Raw genomic sequence first — 17,114 nt, 5'->3', positions numbered from 1 at the left:
TGGAAAGTTAGACCTGAACGTGCAATTCACTTTGTTTTATTTTTAAATTCGTTTTGTAAGTAAAAGCTCTAATTATTAATTAGTATAAGCAGTAATTATTGTATTTATTGAATAGGTAAATCGAATATTTGCTATGAATGATCGGATAAAACCGTACGCATTTGAGCCTGAGTGTTCAAATAATAATCAAGGAAGTGAAATCGATAGAAAACCGAGTGAAAACAGAAGGGGAAATATTAATTGGTGTACTTGTGGACAATGTACAATTATGAGCACAGAATCCGAGAAAATTTCCGAAGTTAAAGGTGGACTAGATTGCATTACGGAACATGATTCGTTTTATAGTGTTGTTTTAAATATTGATACACTACAAGCTTCTCATTACCAAATAATGTATGAAACGACAAAGCCTGAAAAATACGACAAATAGTTTGTGGAGACACATTGCTTACAAGCAATTTGTATATTGGGTTACGCATGGGTTCCGCTAGGGAAAAAAAACGAAAAGTAATTCCTTAATTGCAAAAATTTGTGAAAAATATGAAAGTAGGGACTACGTAGGATTCAATAGTGTGTATGGAGAGGATCCAGATTATTTTGACTAAATTCAGAATAAAAATGTACATTAGACAAGTTTGAAATTATAAATATAGTAACAGAAGTTGTGTTTTAATTGCTACATAACTAATAGGAAAATCGAGAAAAATGTAAATTAGCTTCGTCTATTATTTCTTTGTTTATTTGTTCTCTTTGTTTATTTTTAAAATACGTTGTTTTACGCGATCTGGTTGTAGTGTTGTTGTGAACAAATAGCGAAGGTACGGAGTTCTCTTTTAAAAACAATGCAGTTTTCGCGAATTCACCTAGCAATTTCGTTTTCATTGAAGATGAAATTTCGAAATCATCTTGAAAGTGTATTGAGCACACTCGGCTACTCTTTCTTTGTTGGAATAAAGTTTTTCCTTTTCATTATGTCGAGCCATTTCCGGCATAATTTGGGTTTTTTGTTTATTTTGGGGAAACGAAAAAAAAAACTGTATCCTGTTTTTTCATTGTTATTGCATCCGTAGACACAACACTGTGGCATTTTTGATTTAAGATTTGACTTCAAATATGTTCGAAGGACGAGCGAATAGGAAAACATGTGTTGTCTTTAAGAATATATTTCCGAAACTACTAAGTATTTGAATTACAATATTAAGAGTACCGAACCTACCTGCGCGGTGAGGGTGAACAACCCTACAATTACTAGCCCCTCTGTTTTTATTAAAATATTCAAAGAAACATCAACAAACACTTTTCACGGCGTACAACACGTTTATCTGCCTAAGAACGCCCGAGATGCAAGCACGAATGACGTTACGCTTCGTTCGCATTTCCAGTTCAATGTTTTGTTACGACGTTATTTATAAACCTAGAAACAAGACAGACGGATAGACGGACAGACAGATGGAAACGGGGGACCTATTTTTTGTCTTCTAGGGGTTATGCACGATCGAGAACAAGTAAAAGTAGAGAGTCGGCCGACGGACTCGATTACAATACTTCCTTTGCTTACGCTCAGGAAGTAATAAAAAAATAGAATTACAATCTTAGTAAAATAGCTGTTGTCAAAAGTGCAGTAGTTGAGGAAACACTTAATCCAAGTTTTCGCAGATATTTGATCCACGTGCATCGGATTGGTTTGCTTTTGATGAATCCATATTGCTCCATAGCCATTAATTAGGAACAGTTTAGTGAAGTTTATTATTATGAATAGAGAATAGCAATGGGACGATAATTTGAAATTTCCAGTGTATCTCTAAATTCAAGCATTGGTGTGGATTTAACTATTTTTATTTTACTATTTCCTTCAGATAAAGTATTTAAAGATAAATTACTTGCCGTTTGCGTGATAAAAGAAACTGACATTTGTTTTCATTTATAGCAAAATGAATGTTGAGATTACATTTTTTTTAAGATAATCCGTTTTTATCGTCATTCTCATGACTCTCAAGTTTTACGCACTGAGATAAAGGCCACACACGTTTAGATACGGGTTTAGTTCACATCTGAATAGTAATCCTAACTTTAACGTAAAAGTAAGACTCTTTTAATTATCTACAATTTTTAACAAACAATTCGTATCAAATTGCTATTATTTTTGTAATAATGGAAACAACTGATCGTGACAGTGATGTGCGAAAATGGTTAACAGTTGCTCTAGCAGATGAAAATCTTGAAAATTTTTCACTCGATATAATTGGAAGTTCTGAAAAAGGTGACGGGTACTCGGGAGACATAATTTTCGTTTTTGTAACAGCAACTGACAAACAAGGCAACCACAAAGAATACAATCTTGTTTTAAAATGCAGCAAATCCAGTGCTGCTTTATTAGAAAATATACCTACTTTCAGACTAATATTTGTTAAAGAAGCTTACATGTATCAAAATGTTTTTCCCATTTTCAACGAGTTTCAAGTCAGTAGAGGGATTGAAAAACCCTTCAACAGCGTGCCCAAATGTTACGGCGTTTATAGTGACGAGTTCAGATATGTTATTGTATTGGAAAATTTGAAGAAATTAGGATACGACTTGTGGCCAAAAGCAAAACCACTATCAAGAGAAGTTATCAACATTGTAGTAAAAGACTACGCAAAATTTCATGCAACTTCAGTGGCTTTGGCAGAGCAAAATCCTGAAAAATTTCAAAAATTGCTCGAAGGTTCACCTGAAGATATAACGAAAGAAGCATTTAAGTCATCTGGATTTGAAAATATCTTTAAAAATGCTGTAGAAAATGTACATGAGTTGCTAACAAACGATGTGAAAAACGACATTTTAGAGAAATGGTTAAAACTTAAAGATCAAGTGTATTTTATTTTTGGTGAAATGGCACCAGATTTTGACGATTTAAAAGTGATAAGCCATGGAGATTGCTGGGTGAACAATTTTTTGTACAAATTTGAGGTGCGTAAGTCTAGAAATTTATATTTCAACTTTAATTTCATTTAATTTATAGAATGAAGAGAAAACGAACGTTTCAAAGGTTGCATTTTTGGACTGGCAAATGTCTAAATTCACATCACCTGTGACTGATCTGTCATATTTTTTGTTTGCTGGTATATCAGATGAAGATATTGCCGACATCGACAGTATTTTGAGAGATTATCATAAACACCTTTGCGAGTATTTAAGAAGACTTGATAGCAAGGTTGCAGATAAATATCCTGTAGAAAAATTTTTTGATGAATGGAAGAAGTACAGTAAATTTGGTCTATTGTTTTGTATTGTGCCAATCCAGTCTTTATATACCGAAAAAGAAGATCTTCCAGATTTTACTGAAGCTGCAGACAAAGGAAAAGACATTATGGAATCGTTTACATTTGAAGTCAAAAATAAAAGTGGTTTCAAAAATAGGTTGAGACCAATTGTTGAATATGCTTTTAATAATAATCTAATTTAATAAATTATTAAAAGTTAGCTAGTATTAATTTTTGAATATTTTAGTTACATAGTCTCCTATATTAGAAACTACCTATACTCTAAAGTAATATCCTTTATTTTAATATACAGTGCATCTTTTTTAAAAGTGGCTATAGGGATTACCATGTTAAATTTTAGAACAAAATGTATCGGTTTAACCCCTCCCAAGAAATTATATATTTTTATAATTACTGAAAAAAAATAATGAATGGGGAAATTTATTTTATTGATCTTATTAATATATATTAGACTGTGACTCGGTTTACAGAAGCTCAATTAAACATTTAATTGCGTTTAAATTTTTAACACGGCCATGTGACCGACTCTACGCCAATCAGACGTCGCTAAAGGTCTCATTAAATGCGTAGTTACCTTAATCTCAGTTAGAAAACTGAGCTTGTAGCTATTAAAATTGGGATGTGTCCTTGATAAAATGTTCATGACATCACACACTTTCGTTATTGTAAAACTCACTTGAAACAAACGTATAGCATGCTGTAGTTTAACAGTCTACACAGATGTTTATTTAAACGTGTAAGAATTATCATAAAAAAATAAAAGTTGCAAAAATTTATTTTATAATTTTTTGAGGAATGTACTCCTGTACTTCAGGGGAGAGAGAAGTTCTGTCGGAATAACTTTAGATCAATTTTTTATTGTTAAATATTCAACAAATTTGCACGACGAATGTTTAATGAGATAATCGAGTCGAGCTGTGGTTTAAATCATATGTACACAATCATCATGATTATAAATATGTAGGTATTGCATGCTAAAATGATAATCATTATTTACTAATTAAAAAAAACTGACTAATAATCTGGTACTTTATTCTCTACGCAATAAAATTAAACCAATTTAAATGAAATACTAAATTTCATGTTTATTTACTAATATTAACACTTAGATTTATCATCATTATTTGCAAATATTATCATTTTCATTTGTTTTTAATTTAACCGGTTGGGAGGAAAGTTTTGTATGCATCTCTGGAATAAACATTGTTAAAAATATTTGTTTATTCCCTTGATACAAAAATAACTATAGTTGTTGTCTGGATGATAAAGCTATCACTTTATAACTAACTTGCTTGCACTTCTGCATTACTCGTCGTAAAAACTGTTTGATAATTGTGATGATTGACTATATTTCTGTTTAAGGATTTTGAGAGAAATATTACGCTATTATCACTGATTATTTCATGACATTACAAGTTTTAAATTGCCACTGAGATAAAAGCCACTCACATTGTAAATCGGTTCAGTTCACATCGAAACAGTGAGCCTAACTTTAAGTTTACATAATTCACTAAAATGGAAACAAGTGATCGTGACAGTGATGTTCAAAAATGGTTAAAAGTTGCATTAGCACAAGAAAATCTTGACAATTTTTCAGTTACGATAACTGGAAGTTCAGAAAAAGGTGATGGATATATAGGAGACGTAATTTTTGTTACTGTAACAGGAACTGACAAACAAGGCAAGAACAAAGAATATGATCTTGTTTTAAAATGCAGTAAACCTAGTACTGCCTTAATGGAAAACGTACCTGCTTTCAGCACCGCATTTGTGAGAGAAATTTATATGTATCAACATGTTTTTCCACTTTTTAAACAACTTCAAATCACGAAAGGTATTGAACAACCCTTTGACAGCGTACCGAAATGTTATGGCGTTTATAGTGATGAATCCAGACGTGTTCTTGTGCTGGAAAATCTGAAGAAATTAGGGTATGACTTGTGGCCAAAAGCAGTACCATTAACACGACAAGTTGTCGATCTTGTCATAAGACAATACGCAAAATATCACGCGACTTCAGTGGCTTTCGAAAATCAGTATCCTGAAAAATTTCAAAAATTGCTCAGCGACTCAACCGAGGATATGCTAAAACAGTTGATTGAATCAGACGATTTTGTAAAATTGTTTAAAACTACTGTGGATGAGGTATACGATGTGGTAAAAGATGATGTTAAAAGTGACACCTCGGAGCAATGGCTAAAGCTTAAAGATCAAGTTACTTTTATATGTGGTGAGATGACACCTGATATCGACGATTTAAAAGTGATAAATCATGGAGACTCTTGGGTGAACAATTTTTTATACAAATTTGAAGTACGTAAGTTAACAAGGTTGTGTTTCATCAGCTGATTTAATTTATTTTATAGAATGAAGACAAAACGAAAATTTCTAAAGTTGCGATTCTTGACTGGCAACTTTCTAAATACACATCACCTGTAACTGACCTATCATACTTTTTATTCGCTAGTTTATCGGAAGAAGATATTGCTGACATTGACACTATTTTGAGAGATTATCATAAACAGCTTTGCGAGTATTTAAGAAAACTTGATAGCAATTTTGCAGGTACATATACCTTAGAAAAATTGTTCGAAGACTGGAGGAAGTACGGCATATATGGTTTGTTGATATGTATTTATCCAATCAAGTCTTTATATTCGGGAAAGGAAGACCTTCCAGATATAGCTGAAGTTGCAGACAAAGGAGCAGCATTTACTGAATCTTTTAAATTTGAAGCCAAAGATAAAAGTGGCTTCAAAAACAGGATGAGACCAATTGTTGAATATGCTGTTAAGAATAATCTAATTTAATAAACTTGTTGATATTATTATTTCAATATTTTAGTAGTCTGTTATCTCGGAAAGTATCCACAATTAATCAATCCTTTTCACTTTGGTTTCAGTCAATGTAATTTATCATGAAATAATGTATAAGTATCCGGAATTTGATAAATTAAGCCTTAATATACCTAATAAAAAAGTTAAGACGGGAGTAAATCACAAGTAAAACGCTCTGCTCAAGTGCGTTTTATAAATTTGCTTCATGGTGCAAGACAGATTTTTTTATTTCAAATTTGGAGGTTCTTTTTGAAAGTTATAGGTATAAGATTTCAACTTTCATGTGTTGAAAATACGTAGATACCGTGTATATGCAGTGTGAGTGCTTCTTTTAACTTCGAAAACTTCATCAGAGGTACAGCTTCGGAATTTAAAGCTTGTGGATAAGTAAGCAAATGATGTTGATCGTCCTGGTAGTGAAGGGTTCTGACGAAAATTGTCAAAACATATTTATAATATAGTTAAACGTTTTTTAATCGCTTGGGGGATCAAGTATCTCCTCTTTTAAGAGTTTAGTTCACTGCACACATAATATCAAAGTTATATAAAAGACAAAAAAAATTCTTAGTCTTGCACAAAATCGGTAAATTAATTAGACAGGTTTCTCAATCACTTTTAGTTAAAATAGAGTAAATAATACTAATTTTTAATTTTGGTATCATGTATGTGTAGAATTAAATAAACTTTCAAAAGAGCGGTCGTGCCATTTAAAATTTTTCACCTCTATGTAATACTTTTGACATTTCAAGGTCAAAGGGTAGCATTATGAGAGGAATTAGCAGCATCATTTGATTACTCATCTATCGTTTTAAAATTCAAAGCTGTACCTCAAACATTCCAAAGGACTGACTGTAAAACTCCACTGTATATGACTCTCATGTCAATAGAATTTCTTAACTATATGTACTATCATTTTAACCCCAAATATAGTGGTAAAGTCTCTAAAGATAACTATTACTAAATATCGCACAATTAATTTGAACTTGAAGCTATAGAAGTCCCCAATAATGTATTTGCAATAATCAACAACTAAAACTGGCAACAGTGCTACGAATTTAGGCATAAAATTACGGACATAAATTTGAAGTCTAAAGTCGCGTATGTGGTACAGTAAAGAAATTAAGTTTATATATTTTTCTCTCAAAATGCCAGATTCAGATTATCATATATTTGAAACAGACTTTGTGAGTCCTTGGTATTTTTTTTCATGGATTATTATTTTCTTGCATACTATACCTGTCTTAATCATTTAACCAAAAAGAAAGCTGGATCTATTGAAAAGAATTACTGCAAATATATTTACAGAATTACAGAAATGTGTTGCTTATCACCTAGTATCAAACAATTTGGTTTGTCTGTCGTCTCGTCCGGATTTTTTTTTTTGATAGTTACAATTCTAAAAATCTCTATTTCAAGTCATTGCAATGCCAAAGATAATAATTTTACGAAATAAACACCTCACAGGATAGACTTGCCCTTTTTTGAACTACGTACTTATCTATTAAACTGCTTAAAATAAAGAGACCTACACTATTACTAAATCTAAATTCACTTCAATATTTTCCTGGTGCTTCATGTCATCGATCATAAAATGCCTGAGAATCTAACAGATTTTTGCGATTACACCATTGCAACGTCGCTAAATCATTTGAAAATGGCGTCTTAGTTGGTTAAGCGTGAAATTGTCGAACTTGTGCTCTTCCTCATGTAGGTTCAAATCCCATTCTTACTGTTTTTTTTTTTCACTGCGATTTGTATTATCTATATTGGTTTTTTATATAAGTGTTATAAAATAAATAAAATTTTGCAAAATCAAATGTTATATTTCTTCTAAAAAACAGGACTCGTTCGATTGTATTTAAGGGGCAAGGGAAGTTCTGTGTAAATAACTTTAGATAATTTTTATTTCGCAATTTATATTGCACTCTATCTTGACTCTATGCCATAGAAAAAGCTTTCTAAAGATGAGCTTCTAGATATTTTTATGAAATACACACAGTAATCATAACTGCATTCAATTTTTGAATTGTGAATAACTATAGCGGATACAGTTTTTCAACCAAGGGCCGGTTGATCTAGATAACTTAGTTTGACAATAATAACAGTAACTACTAAATGGGTATGGAATAAGCTAGTTCTGCAGACAGTTGTTAGTGTCAGAAATGGTTTTATTGCATCACATATTTTGCAAAACACTAACTTTTGTTGGTTAGTACATCTACTTTAGTTTACCACAGTTTTAAATTAAATTATTTTCTGCAGCATATTTCACAAGATATTTTATTCTTTTCCTGTAATCACTTGTATTCTTGATAGGTTGCGTGAAAGCGTTTGCAATATCTTCTCCCTTTTCGGCTGTTTGCGCCATATCAGGAATTTCACAATTTTCGGACAGAGAAATTTTATGGATAAGTGTGGCTATCGTAAGACCAAACTTCGCATACTTCTGCCATTCTTCTAAAAATTGACTTAGTGGATAAAGAGATTTTTTGGAACCCAGTGCTTCTAAATGATCTGTTAAGCACTGATGATAGTGTTTCTTGATAGTGTCCACATCTTGAATATCCTCTTCTGATAAGCACGAAAACAGAAAATAAGATAGGTCGAAAATAGGCGACGAGTAACGTATAATTTGCCAATCCAACATGGCAAAAGAAGAAGGCTCTCCATTCTGTTTAAAGAAATAATTAATTAGTTATTTATGTAATTTATTTAGATAAGTAAATACGTACTTTCTGATAATGCATGAAATTGTTATTCCAGCAATCACCATGTAAAATCACGTTTAGATCTTCCACACTGTGACTGCTCTGTTCAAAAAATTGGCCTAAATTTAGTTTAAAATTATGCAACTTTTGTAAGATATTTTCATCCAAGTCATTTTTTAACAAATTCTGAATTACAGTGAAGTTCTGTTCATACGCACCAACTATATCACTTGACTTAAGAAATTTAGAATATAAATTATCTATTCCGTCTACTAACATTTGAAAACGTTCAGGCTCTTGATTTTGCATCGCAATGGAAACTGCATGAAATTTTCCATATTCTTTGACTACCATGTCAATATGTCGTCTTGTCAGAGGCTTTCTTTTATCCCACAAAGTGTAACCTTTGCTTTTAAGGTTTTCCAAAGCAAGAAATTCACTGTTGCCAGTATTCAGCGTACCATAGCATTTAGGCACTTTTTCGAAAGGCTCAACAGATTTTCTCTGGTTCTGAAACTTCTTGAAACTTGGAAAAATAACGTCGTAAAAATATATTTCGTTAAGAAATGCATCTTTTACTGGAGCCTTTTCTCGGAGGGCTTCACTAGTTTTTGAACATTTTAAAACAACATTAAATTTCTTACATGTTTCTTCTTTAGTTGTTCCCCTTACTTCAGCAAAAATTATGTCTCCGACATAGCCGTCACCTTTCTCCGAATTTCCAAGCACATCGAAATCCAAGTTTTCAATATTTTCGTTTTTGAAAAGTTTTTTTAAACACGTTTTCACTTCACTTTTAGTCGTTCGTTCTGGATTCATGGCTGAAGATAATGTCTGAACGTGAACCTTATTTGAACTGCAGCTTTAAATGAAATTTCAAGGTTGAATAAGATACGCGCAAAATTGGTGATTAACGATTGTTAAACTGACTAGTAACGATTTTGTCAAGGACGTAGCGAAGATTAGAAATTAACAGTGAATAAGTAATTTTATATAGATAGATTAATTTAAATGCGGGAAATAAATTTGTTTATGCTTACGATAGTGTTTTATTTCACATTCCGCATTTCATCATTACAGTGTAACTTCGTGTTCATAACAATTTTGCAGAACAATTTCGGTGAATTAAAAAAAAAAATAATTCCGAAATTTGACTGAAGACACCAAAATTTTGTAATTTACAATATTTAGATATAGTCCAAACGAGTTGTTAAGTTAGTACCTATTGTAAACCTAAAATTTGGTCTAAGTGCATCTCAAAACTTTGACACTTGAAATTTATTATATTAATAACGTCTTACTTGTTTGTGCTGTGGTTAAATAGAATTTACAGCCAATCTTAAAATCACCACTGCAATCCTAATTAATTACACGTCTAAGTTAATTATACTGTTTTGAATCTTCTGTTAGTATGTAATCATGTTTGTCAATACGGTGACATTTCAACTACTTACTTAAAATAATTCTTTTAGATGTTTATTATAATTATTAAATTTTGAAGAATTTTTAGAAATTTGAAAACGTATTGTTTCAATTTCCATCCGCCTATATACTTATTAAAATTTTTGTAGTTAAAATTACACAAATGTCTGTCACTTTATAATCTCTAAGAGTAAAGATCCTTGTCAACACAACTTGTTGATAGAGAATTTTTTGCCTATTTTGTACTATAAAATATTACTCATTGTCTTTGATCCGAGTAACATAAATAGTCTTAATTAATTAAACAATGAATATTAAAAAATGTATAATACATAATTATTGTTCTTGCTAACTAATATTTGTGGACTTCATGCAGGGAAGTCACTGAAAATAGAATAATGATTTACTGCACCATTATCTAATTTTATACGTTTAAGATAATTAAAGTGACTTAAAAAGGATGCACTCCAGCAAAACTCTACAGTATTCTATTCGCGTGAATCTCGTATACAGACAAAGTGAACTCATAATGCGTGATAACCAAATTTCAGACTTAATACAACTCGCAGTAAAAAATGAAAATTTCATTGACTACAAATTAGACATTCATGGAAAATCAGGACCCGGTGATGGATACATGGGCAAAATCACCTTTGTTACTGTTACTGGCAAAACTAAAACACAAGAAACAAAAACGTTGAACTTGGCCATCAAATCTTCCACAGAAAACCAAATCTTTAGAAATCAGGTACCCATCAAACTGCTTTTTGAACAAGAAATTTACATTTATGACAAGGTCATACCAACTTTTAAAAAATTTCAACAAGAAATGGGATTTCGAAGCCCAGTTTTAGAATCCTTACCTACATGTTATACTACGCAGCGGGGTGAAAACGAAGTTTTAGTATTGGAAAATTTAAAAAACAGAGGTTTTGACCTTTGGGATCGGACAGTTCCGATGGATATGGGTCACATTAAAACACTTTTAAAAGCTTATGCAGAATGGCATGCATTTTCGTTAGCTTTGAGGTGGAAAAATCCTGAAAATTGTCAAGAACTTGTGAAAAACTACGTCAATATGTGGTCTTACCATATCCACCAAGTCGAAATTGAACCTGTGTTTTTTCAATACCATGAAGAAGTGAGAAAGTTTTGGGAAAAGGACGAAAAGGATATAGCCTCACTTAAGTTTTCAAAAGATACTATCAACTATATTCTCCATAAATTAATTGCTGAGGATCCAGAATACCACGTTATATCACACTGTGATGGGTGGACAAATAATTTCATGTTCAGACTGGAGGTATTTAGATCAATTTCTTTTTGAATTATTTTATTGTGAGATACTGTTTCAGCAAAAATCACAGAAACCAGTAGAAGCTTCTATAATCGACTGGCAGCTTTCTGGTTTATCGTCACCAGTGTTGGACTTATCTTACTTCATTTACACCTGTGTTGACACTCAAGAGCATGCAGATGTAAAAGAATTGTTAAAAATTTATTACGCTTCACTTAGTAGCTCTTTATATCAACTTAAATGTGATCCTTCCGAAGTTCTGTCTTTTAACACGTTAGTTCAGCAGTGGAAAAAGTTCTCGTGCTATGGACTGCTTTTTGGAACTTTTATCCTACGATTTTCTCTGTGTGAAAGTGGTGATGCTCCCGATTTTGTGGAAGGCATTCCAAAGGGAAAAAATTTGTTGAAAATTTTGATTTCAACATTTCGAATCGAGAAGTGTATTATAAGCGCGTTAGAGATAATATGTTACATTATGTAAAAAATTTAAACGCATAAAAATATTACAGATGCAGTAAAAATTGTTTTAGTGGCATATTTTGTTTTTTTTTGGGGGGGGCCTGGACAATAATATACGAATATTAAGATGAAGCTTTCTAAAGTTTGATCTGTTAAAGGAAATATGAACCAATCGACTTATTTTCAAAGTTCAATAAGATAAACACAAAAATGGTGAAGAGCCAGAAATTTGTAGTTGCAATATTTGAATACAATCCAATAAATGTATGGATACATGTCTCATAACCTCTACAATATTGAACAAGATATTTTCTTATATAGTGTTATTCCTATACTAAATCTTGTTCTACACAAAACTTCACGAGATATTGCATTCGTTTCTTAAACCCAGATGCATCCTTAATTTTGACTGCCATTGATTTGGCAATATCGAACCCTTCTTCAGCTGCTTGGACAGAGTCAGGGACTTCTTCTCCAAGTCAATGAAAATTTGTGAATTAAGGTGGTAATAATAATTCCAAATTTGCTGTGTTTTTCCATTCGTCCAAAAACTGACTGTATGGATACAGTTGCTCAATATTGCTTCTTAATTTTCTTAAATGATAACCTAGTGCTGTGTGGTACAATTTTAAAATTACATCTACATCACTAATATCTTCTTGAGACAGACACGCAAAAAAAATACGATACATCTATTACAGATAAACAAATCTTGGACGTCTGCCAGTCTAGTATGGCAAATATTAGTGGCTGGTTGTCCTGAAAGATTAAATAATAAAGACCTGTATTTTATCAAAATGTACGCTTACTTACTACGTGATAATGCATAAGATTGTTAATCCAACAATCGCCGTGTACCACAACATTCATTCCTTCTAAGCCTTCACTAACCTTTTTCAAAAATGGTTGAACTTTTGGTTTCAGATTTTTCCACTTTAACATCAAGCTCACCTCATAGAAGTTCATATAATTCGTCTACTGATTCTTCGTGTGTGGTTAATATGTCTGTGTATTCATAAATTTTTCCCCAGAAGTCACCGCATTTTTCGGCTAGTTGTTGAAACTTCTCCGGTTGTTGATTTTTAATAGCGATGGAAACTGCATGGAATTTTCCATATTCCTTGATAATCATATCTATAAGTGGCATCGTCAAAGGCTTTTTTTTGACTTTCAAGTTGTCAAAAGGAATAACTTCTACATTATCCGAGATGAAAGTTCTATAGCAGTTTGCTACCTTGTCAAAAGGATTATCTACACCTTTGTTCAACTGAAATTTTAAGAAATACGGGAAAATTGTTTCGTAGAAATAGATTTCATTTAAAAACGTACAGTTCACAGGAAATTTTCTTCGAAAAGCTCTGCTTCGTTTGGCACATTTAACAACTAACTATAGTTGGATTCATGTATCTTTTTACACACGTGACCAAAGTATCAAACAAGCTCAGACAGCACCTACCATAGGAATATTTGTTTTAAGGATTACAAAAACAAAGAGCCAGACAAATAGTATGTCTACCGAAATGAGTCCAAATTACGCTCGACGTCAGTTATTCTTCCCACAAAGGTTCTCGAATTACACAAAGATAAAATGCGTAATAAATGCGTCCACATCGTGCGACAGGCACTGATGTAGTCAATCTACTGACTGTTAATAATTCATCGATTTTTCATCAAACGTCACCGTCATTTTTCGTTTTACTCAGAGTAGTTAATTGCAGTTTTCGATTCAGTTCTTCGTAAAGTTCGTTGATTGTTAGTATTCTTGTTTCGTTGTCCTATTTTCTGTTTTGCTATCTTATTTCTTGTTCGTGTTTGGTCTACAACGTACCGGGCAAACCTTTGAGTTCTCGTGCCCAGGACATAGTGTCCAACCTTACAGAGTATTTTACTCTTGAGAAGGCAAACGGTGGTCCTTTAATCTAATAAGTAAAGTATATGGAATATATGTATCGATTCTTTCAAATGCATAATGTACCAAATAGAACACATTACATTCCTTCCTTGAACAGCAATGTCGCACCATATTGTTATTAGTCACAGTAAAATTTGGTTTTTCGAATCTGCTATTAATTAATTTTAAACTTTTAGTTTTGCATGTAGTTCAAAAATTACTCAGCTTTGATGTTCCTTACACATTTTGATGCTAAGCGACGTAATTTTGTCGAAATGTAGGTAATTAAATGTAGAAAATTGTGCTACCGGGAACCGGGCATGTTGTAACAACATCTTGGGGCAAGTTGTAACATGTTACAACTTATCCCAAATTCACTTCTACAAATTTTATTTATTTTATTTATTTTTATTTATTTTATTCTATTACGTCCCCCAACAGGCACCGAGGCCCAATTACAGGGGAACGGGACATACACGTTACACCCAGAGCCATGGCGGGAATCGAACCCACGACCCAAGGTGTAGCGGGGAAGCATGATGCTAACTAGCCCACCCCGGGTCCTCAAAAATCTCGTACCTAGCATACGACAAGCAAGCCAAAATTTTGACCTATGCCATATATCGCTTTCCAGATATATTTTAAGAAAAAGGAAAACAAAACTCAAATCTTTTAATGTTGACTGTTTTTCTAAAAGTTTATTTCAGTTTTACTGATATATATTATATATAATGAAGTGTTGCGTTGATTTTTGAAAAATAAAGTCTAAATTTGTATCAACATCAGCTTTATTTTTACTGTTACTAGCTGCCTCATGGCTGTTACAACTAGCCTCAAACGCGGGGCAAGTTGTAACAATGCACTTTTTTTACGAAAATGCCTGGTGTGAAGTGAATATTTTTTAATTTTGACCTTTTGCCTGTTCAGTCCAATAGGAGAATAGTTAGACTACCGACACATATTTTTATAATGGTCAAACAGTTAATAGATACCAAATGTTAAGTTTTGATGGATTATGAATAAGAGCAGCGGACAGTCGTTTTATAGTTTTATTAAATAAATAACAAGTGTGTTCTAGAGCGAGTATGATATTATGACCGTTAGATCCAGAGATTGAATATAAAGACTATGTTAACCGCTTGAAGAGTGCTTGAAGAGTCAATGATGAATAGTGAATGAAATTCCCTGTGTTTCAAGGTGGTGGTGGCCCTGGCTCCCACCCTTACGGGTGGAGAGGGGTGAAACAGGTCCCCGCCAGAGGCACTAACATACCCCCCGCCTTGAAACAATTACATTGTTTTAATACCAAATAATAGAATGTTAGAGTGATAACATGATATCATAATGATCAATTCAAATGAGAATACATGAGTAAGATTTACTACAATTAACATTGTATAGAATGGATTAACAGTGATTATGCAATATGGGCAGTAAACTAAGAATAGCGATTTACAACAAGTTGCCCACATACAATAAGAATGAATGTAATTTATAGGTACTTGGAATACACCTGAAAGAGAGATTTACAACTCTTTATCAGGTACAATACGAGTGGACAAACTTTATTTACAATAGTGTGTAGATAACCAGAACCCGAATTAGTAAATGGACAAGCCGTTTCCGAATAGGCGCACTTTATGATGCAATTTCGACACTGCACTACGCGAACAAGATCGTCTTTGCCGCGATGCACTTGCACTATTCGTTGTAATAGCCACCGCAACGGGTGCCGGTTGTCTTCTTTGATCGGTAGTACCAGCGCTCCAGTGCCGGGAACGTTTCTTGAGAGGGTTTGCCACCTGGATCTCCCCTGCAGCGTCGTATGATATTCCACGGACCAGCGCTTCCAAAAATGTTGGCGGCAGGATTCACTCAATTGCCAACGGGAAAGCATGTTGACAGGAGTGTGGTCCTTTTCTATTGGAGTTGTCAATGGATGGCCAACGAGACAATGTCCCGGAGTCAGTGCGGCTAACTTCGTAACGTCGCTGGAAAGCGGCGTCACAGGGTGCGAATTCAGGACAGCTTCAATCCTGACCAAAAGCGCATGCATCACCTCGTACGTTAGATGGTTGTATCCGATAATGAGCTGGATGTGAGTTTTTACGAATTTAATCCACGCTACCCACAAACCACCAAAATTGGGCCCACGCGGGGGAATTAAAGTCCATTTGATATTTTCTGGTTTTAGCTTATTCTGAAATTCTTTCCCTAATAGCAATTCGCTTAGCTTGCGCTTAGTACTTACGAAATTTGTGACGTCGTGACTAATGAATGCTGCATATAAAAACGATTCTTTTTGGTTATCCCACCTGATATCTAAAGTTTTATTATTGTATTGTTTGTCAGTTATTAAACGATTACTGTTGGATGTAGCCTGAGCGCATTCTTGTATATCAGGACAATTAGACGACCATTTACTTATCTTGGAACTTGCCTTCGCCAGAACGGTCTTTAAGTCGTCTTTGGGCTCGATTAATTTGACTAAAGAATTTGAAACGAACAATGCCTTATCGACATAAAAACAATGATTGTGTTCAGGAGATTCTAGCCACATGATTTTTTGATAATTGCGGTCGTCAGAGTGAAGCCAACCGCACCGGTACATCTTCGATATATCACATGTATTGATAAATTGGGGCAAACGAAATTGAATTAGAATGGTGAAAGGTTCGGACTGCAAAACGGGGGCTGTTAATGAGTTGTCTTTTAGGCTTAAATTGTTTGAGCTAAAATTTGAACGGTCAACAACCTCGCAGAGTTTAATGGAAGAAATGTAGGGATTGTAAAGACAATTGTGTGGCAGGTAACTAGGATTATTTAAAGAATTTCCGTTAAATACCTTCAGGTGTACAAGGTCTAGGTACTTCCTTAGAAAGATAATAAAACCCTCGGTAAGTTTATGGTCACGACCCTCTGTGAACAATAACGGTTGGAGAACCCCTTCTTGGGAATTTCTTAATTGAGGTGGATTTTTGAAATAAGGGACTGTGGAACGACCCAACTTTTCCGAAAAGAGGAGTTTAATTACGAAACGACCATCGGGTGAATGGCCGGTGGTATTCTGAAAAGGGGTTGCAAAAACAGAGGTTTTTAGACCTTTGCTTAATAACCTGCTTCCGGTTTTGACAGTCTCAACTTCAAACAAATGAGAAATAATTTTATTCAAACTAATATTGCGATGACGGGAATTTCTTAAATGCCCAAAACTGCCGTTAAGAATCAACCCCGGCG

General features: G+C 33.4%; 5 protein-coding genes across 5 annotated transcripts; 3 read left to right on the top strand and 2 right to left on the bottom strand.

Moving 5' to 3' along the window:
* Positions 1 to 2,022: 2,022 nt before the first annotated feature.
* Positions 2,023 to 3,445, top strand: LOC135144716 (uncharacterized). Its single transcript, XM_064076771.1, has 2 exons — positions 2,023 to 2,949; positions 3,002 to 3,445. The coding sequence occupies exons 1-2, from the start codon at positions 2,152 to 2,154 to the stop codon at positions 3,443 to 3,445; spliced, it is 1,242 nt and encodes a 413-aa protein (XP_063932841.1). The 5' UTR covers positions 2,023 to 2,151.
* Positions 3,446 to 4,553: 1,108 nt separating this feature from the next.
* On the top strand, positions 4,554 to 6,101 carry LOC135144763 (uncharacterized). The gene is made up of 2 exons (XM_064076836.1): positions 4,554 to 5,576; positions 5,630 to 6,101. Exons 1-2 carry the CDS (start codon positions 4,779 to 4,781, stop codon positions 6,071 to 6,073), a joined length of 1,242 nt encoding a protein of 413 aa, XP_063932906.1. The 5' UTR covers positions 4,554 to 4,778; the 3' UTR covers positions 6,074 to 6,101.
* Positions 6,102 to 8,247: 2,146 nt separating this feature from the next.
* LOC135144637 (uncharacterized) lies at positions 8,248 to 9,715 on the bottom strand. The gene is made up of 2 exons (XM_064076679.1): positions 8,833 to 9,715; positions 8,248 to 8,771 (listed from the first exon to the last, which is right to left on the bottom strand). Exons 1-2 carry the CDS (start codon positions 9,625 to 9,627, stop codon positions 8,340 to 8,342), a joined length of 1,227 nt encoding a protein of 408 aa, XP_063932749.1. The 5' UTR covers positions 9,628 to 9,715; the 3' UTR covers positions 8,248 to 8,339.
* Positions 9,716 to 10,701: 986 nt separating this feature from the next.
* On the top strand, positions 10,702 to 12,062 carry LOC135144675 (uncharacterized). The gene is made up of 2 exons (XM_064076730.1): positions 10,702 to 11,533; positions 11,586 to 12,062. Exons 1-2 carry the CDS (start codon positions 10,760 to 10,762, stop codon positions 12,006 to 12,008), a joined length of 1,197 nt encoding a protein of 398 aa, XP_063932800.1. The 5' UTR covers positions 10,702 to 10,759; the 3' UTR covers positions 12,009 to 12,062.
* A 253-nt stretch (positions 12,063 to 12,315) lies between these two features.
* LOC135144715 (uncharacterized) lies at positions 12,316 to 13,848 on the bottom strand. Its single transcript, XM_064076770.1, has 5 exons — positions 13,815 to 13,848; positions 12,966 to 13,243; positions 12,796 to 12,919; positions 12,686 to 12,745; positions 12,316 to 12,431 (listed from the first exon to the last, which is right to left on the bottom strand). Exons 1-5 carry the CDS (start codon positions 13,846 to 13,848, stop codon positions 12,316 to 12,318), a joined length of 612 nt encoding a protein of 203 aa, XP_063932840.1.
* Between the last annotated feature and the right edge of the window lie 3,266 nt (positions 13,849 to 17,114).

This window comes from Zophobas morio, unplaced genomic scaffold, assembly GCF_036711695.1.
Source record: "Zophobas morio isolate AGI-343-1 ecotype UQ-CSIRO unplaced genomic scaffold, CSIRO_AGI_Zmor_V1 ptg000108l, whole genome shotgun sequence".
Taxonomy (NCBI): Eukaryota; Metazoa; Arthropoda; class Insecta; order Coleoptera; family Tenebrionidae; genus Zophobas; species Zophobas morio.
Note: the sequence above shows the minus strand (reverse complement) of the source record. Positions and strands in the feature narration are given on the sequence as shown.

Coding starts and splice junctions, on each gene's coding strand:
- LOC135144716 (XM_064076771.1), top strand. CDS start 2,152: ATGGAAACAACTGATCGTGACAGTGATGTGCGAAAATGGTTAACAGTT. Junction 2,950..3,001: donor ATTTTTTGTACAAATTTGAG/GTGCGTAAGTCT, acceptor TTTAATTTATAG/AATGAAGAGAAAACGAACGT.
- LOC135144763 (XM_064076836.1), top strand. CDS start 4,779: ATGGAAACAAGTGATCGTGACAGTGATGTTCAAAAATGGTTAAAAGTT. Junction 5,577..5,629: donor ATTTTTTATACAAATTTGAA/GTACGTAAGTTA, acceptor TTTATTTTATAG/AATGAAGACAAAACGAAAAT.
- LOC135144637 (XM_064076679.1), bottom strand. CDS start 9,627: ATGAATCCAGAACGAACGACTAAAAGTGAAGTGAAAACGTGTTTAAAA. Junction 8,772..8,832: donor ATTTCATGCATTATCAGAAA/GTACGTATTTAC, acceptor TTCTTTAAACAG/AATGGAGAGCCTTCTTCTTT.
- LOC135144675 (XM_064076730.1), top strand. CDS start 10,760: ATGCGTGATAACCAAATTTCAGACTTAATACAACTCGCAGTAAAAAAT. Junction 11,534..11,585: donor ATTTCATGTTCAGACTGGAG/GTATTTAGATCA, acceptor ATACTGTTTCAG/CAAAAATCACAGAAACCAGT.
- LOC135144715 (XM_064076770.1), bottom strand. CDS start 13,848: ATGTCCTGGGCACGAGAACTCAAAGGTTTGCCCG. Junction 13,244..13,814: donor AGAACTCAAAGGTTTGCCCG/GTACGTTGTAGA, acceptor AGTTGAACAAAG/GTGTAGATAATCCTTTTGAC. Junction 12,746..12,795: donor TATGCATTATCACGTAGTAA/GTAAGCGTACAT, acceptor TTAATCTTTCAG/GACAACCAGCCACTAATATT.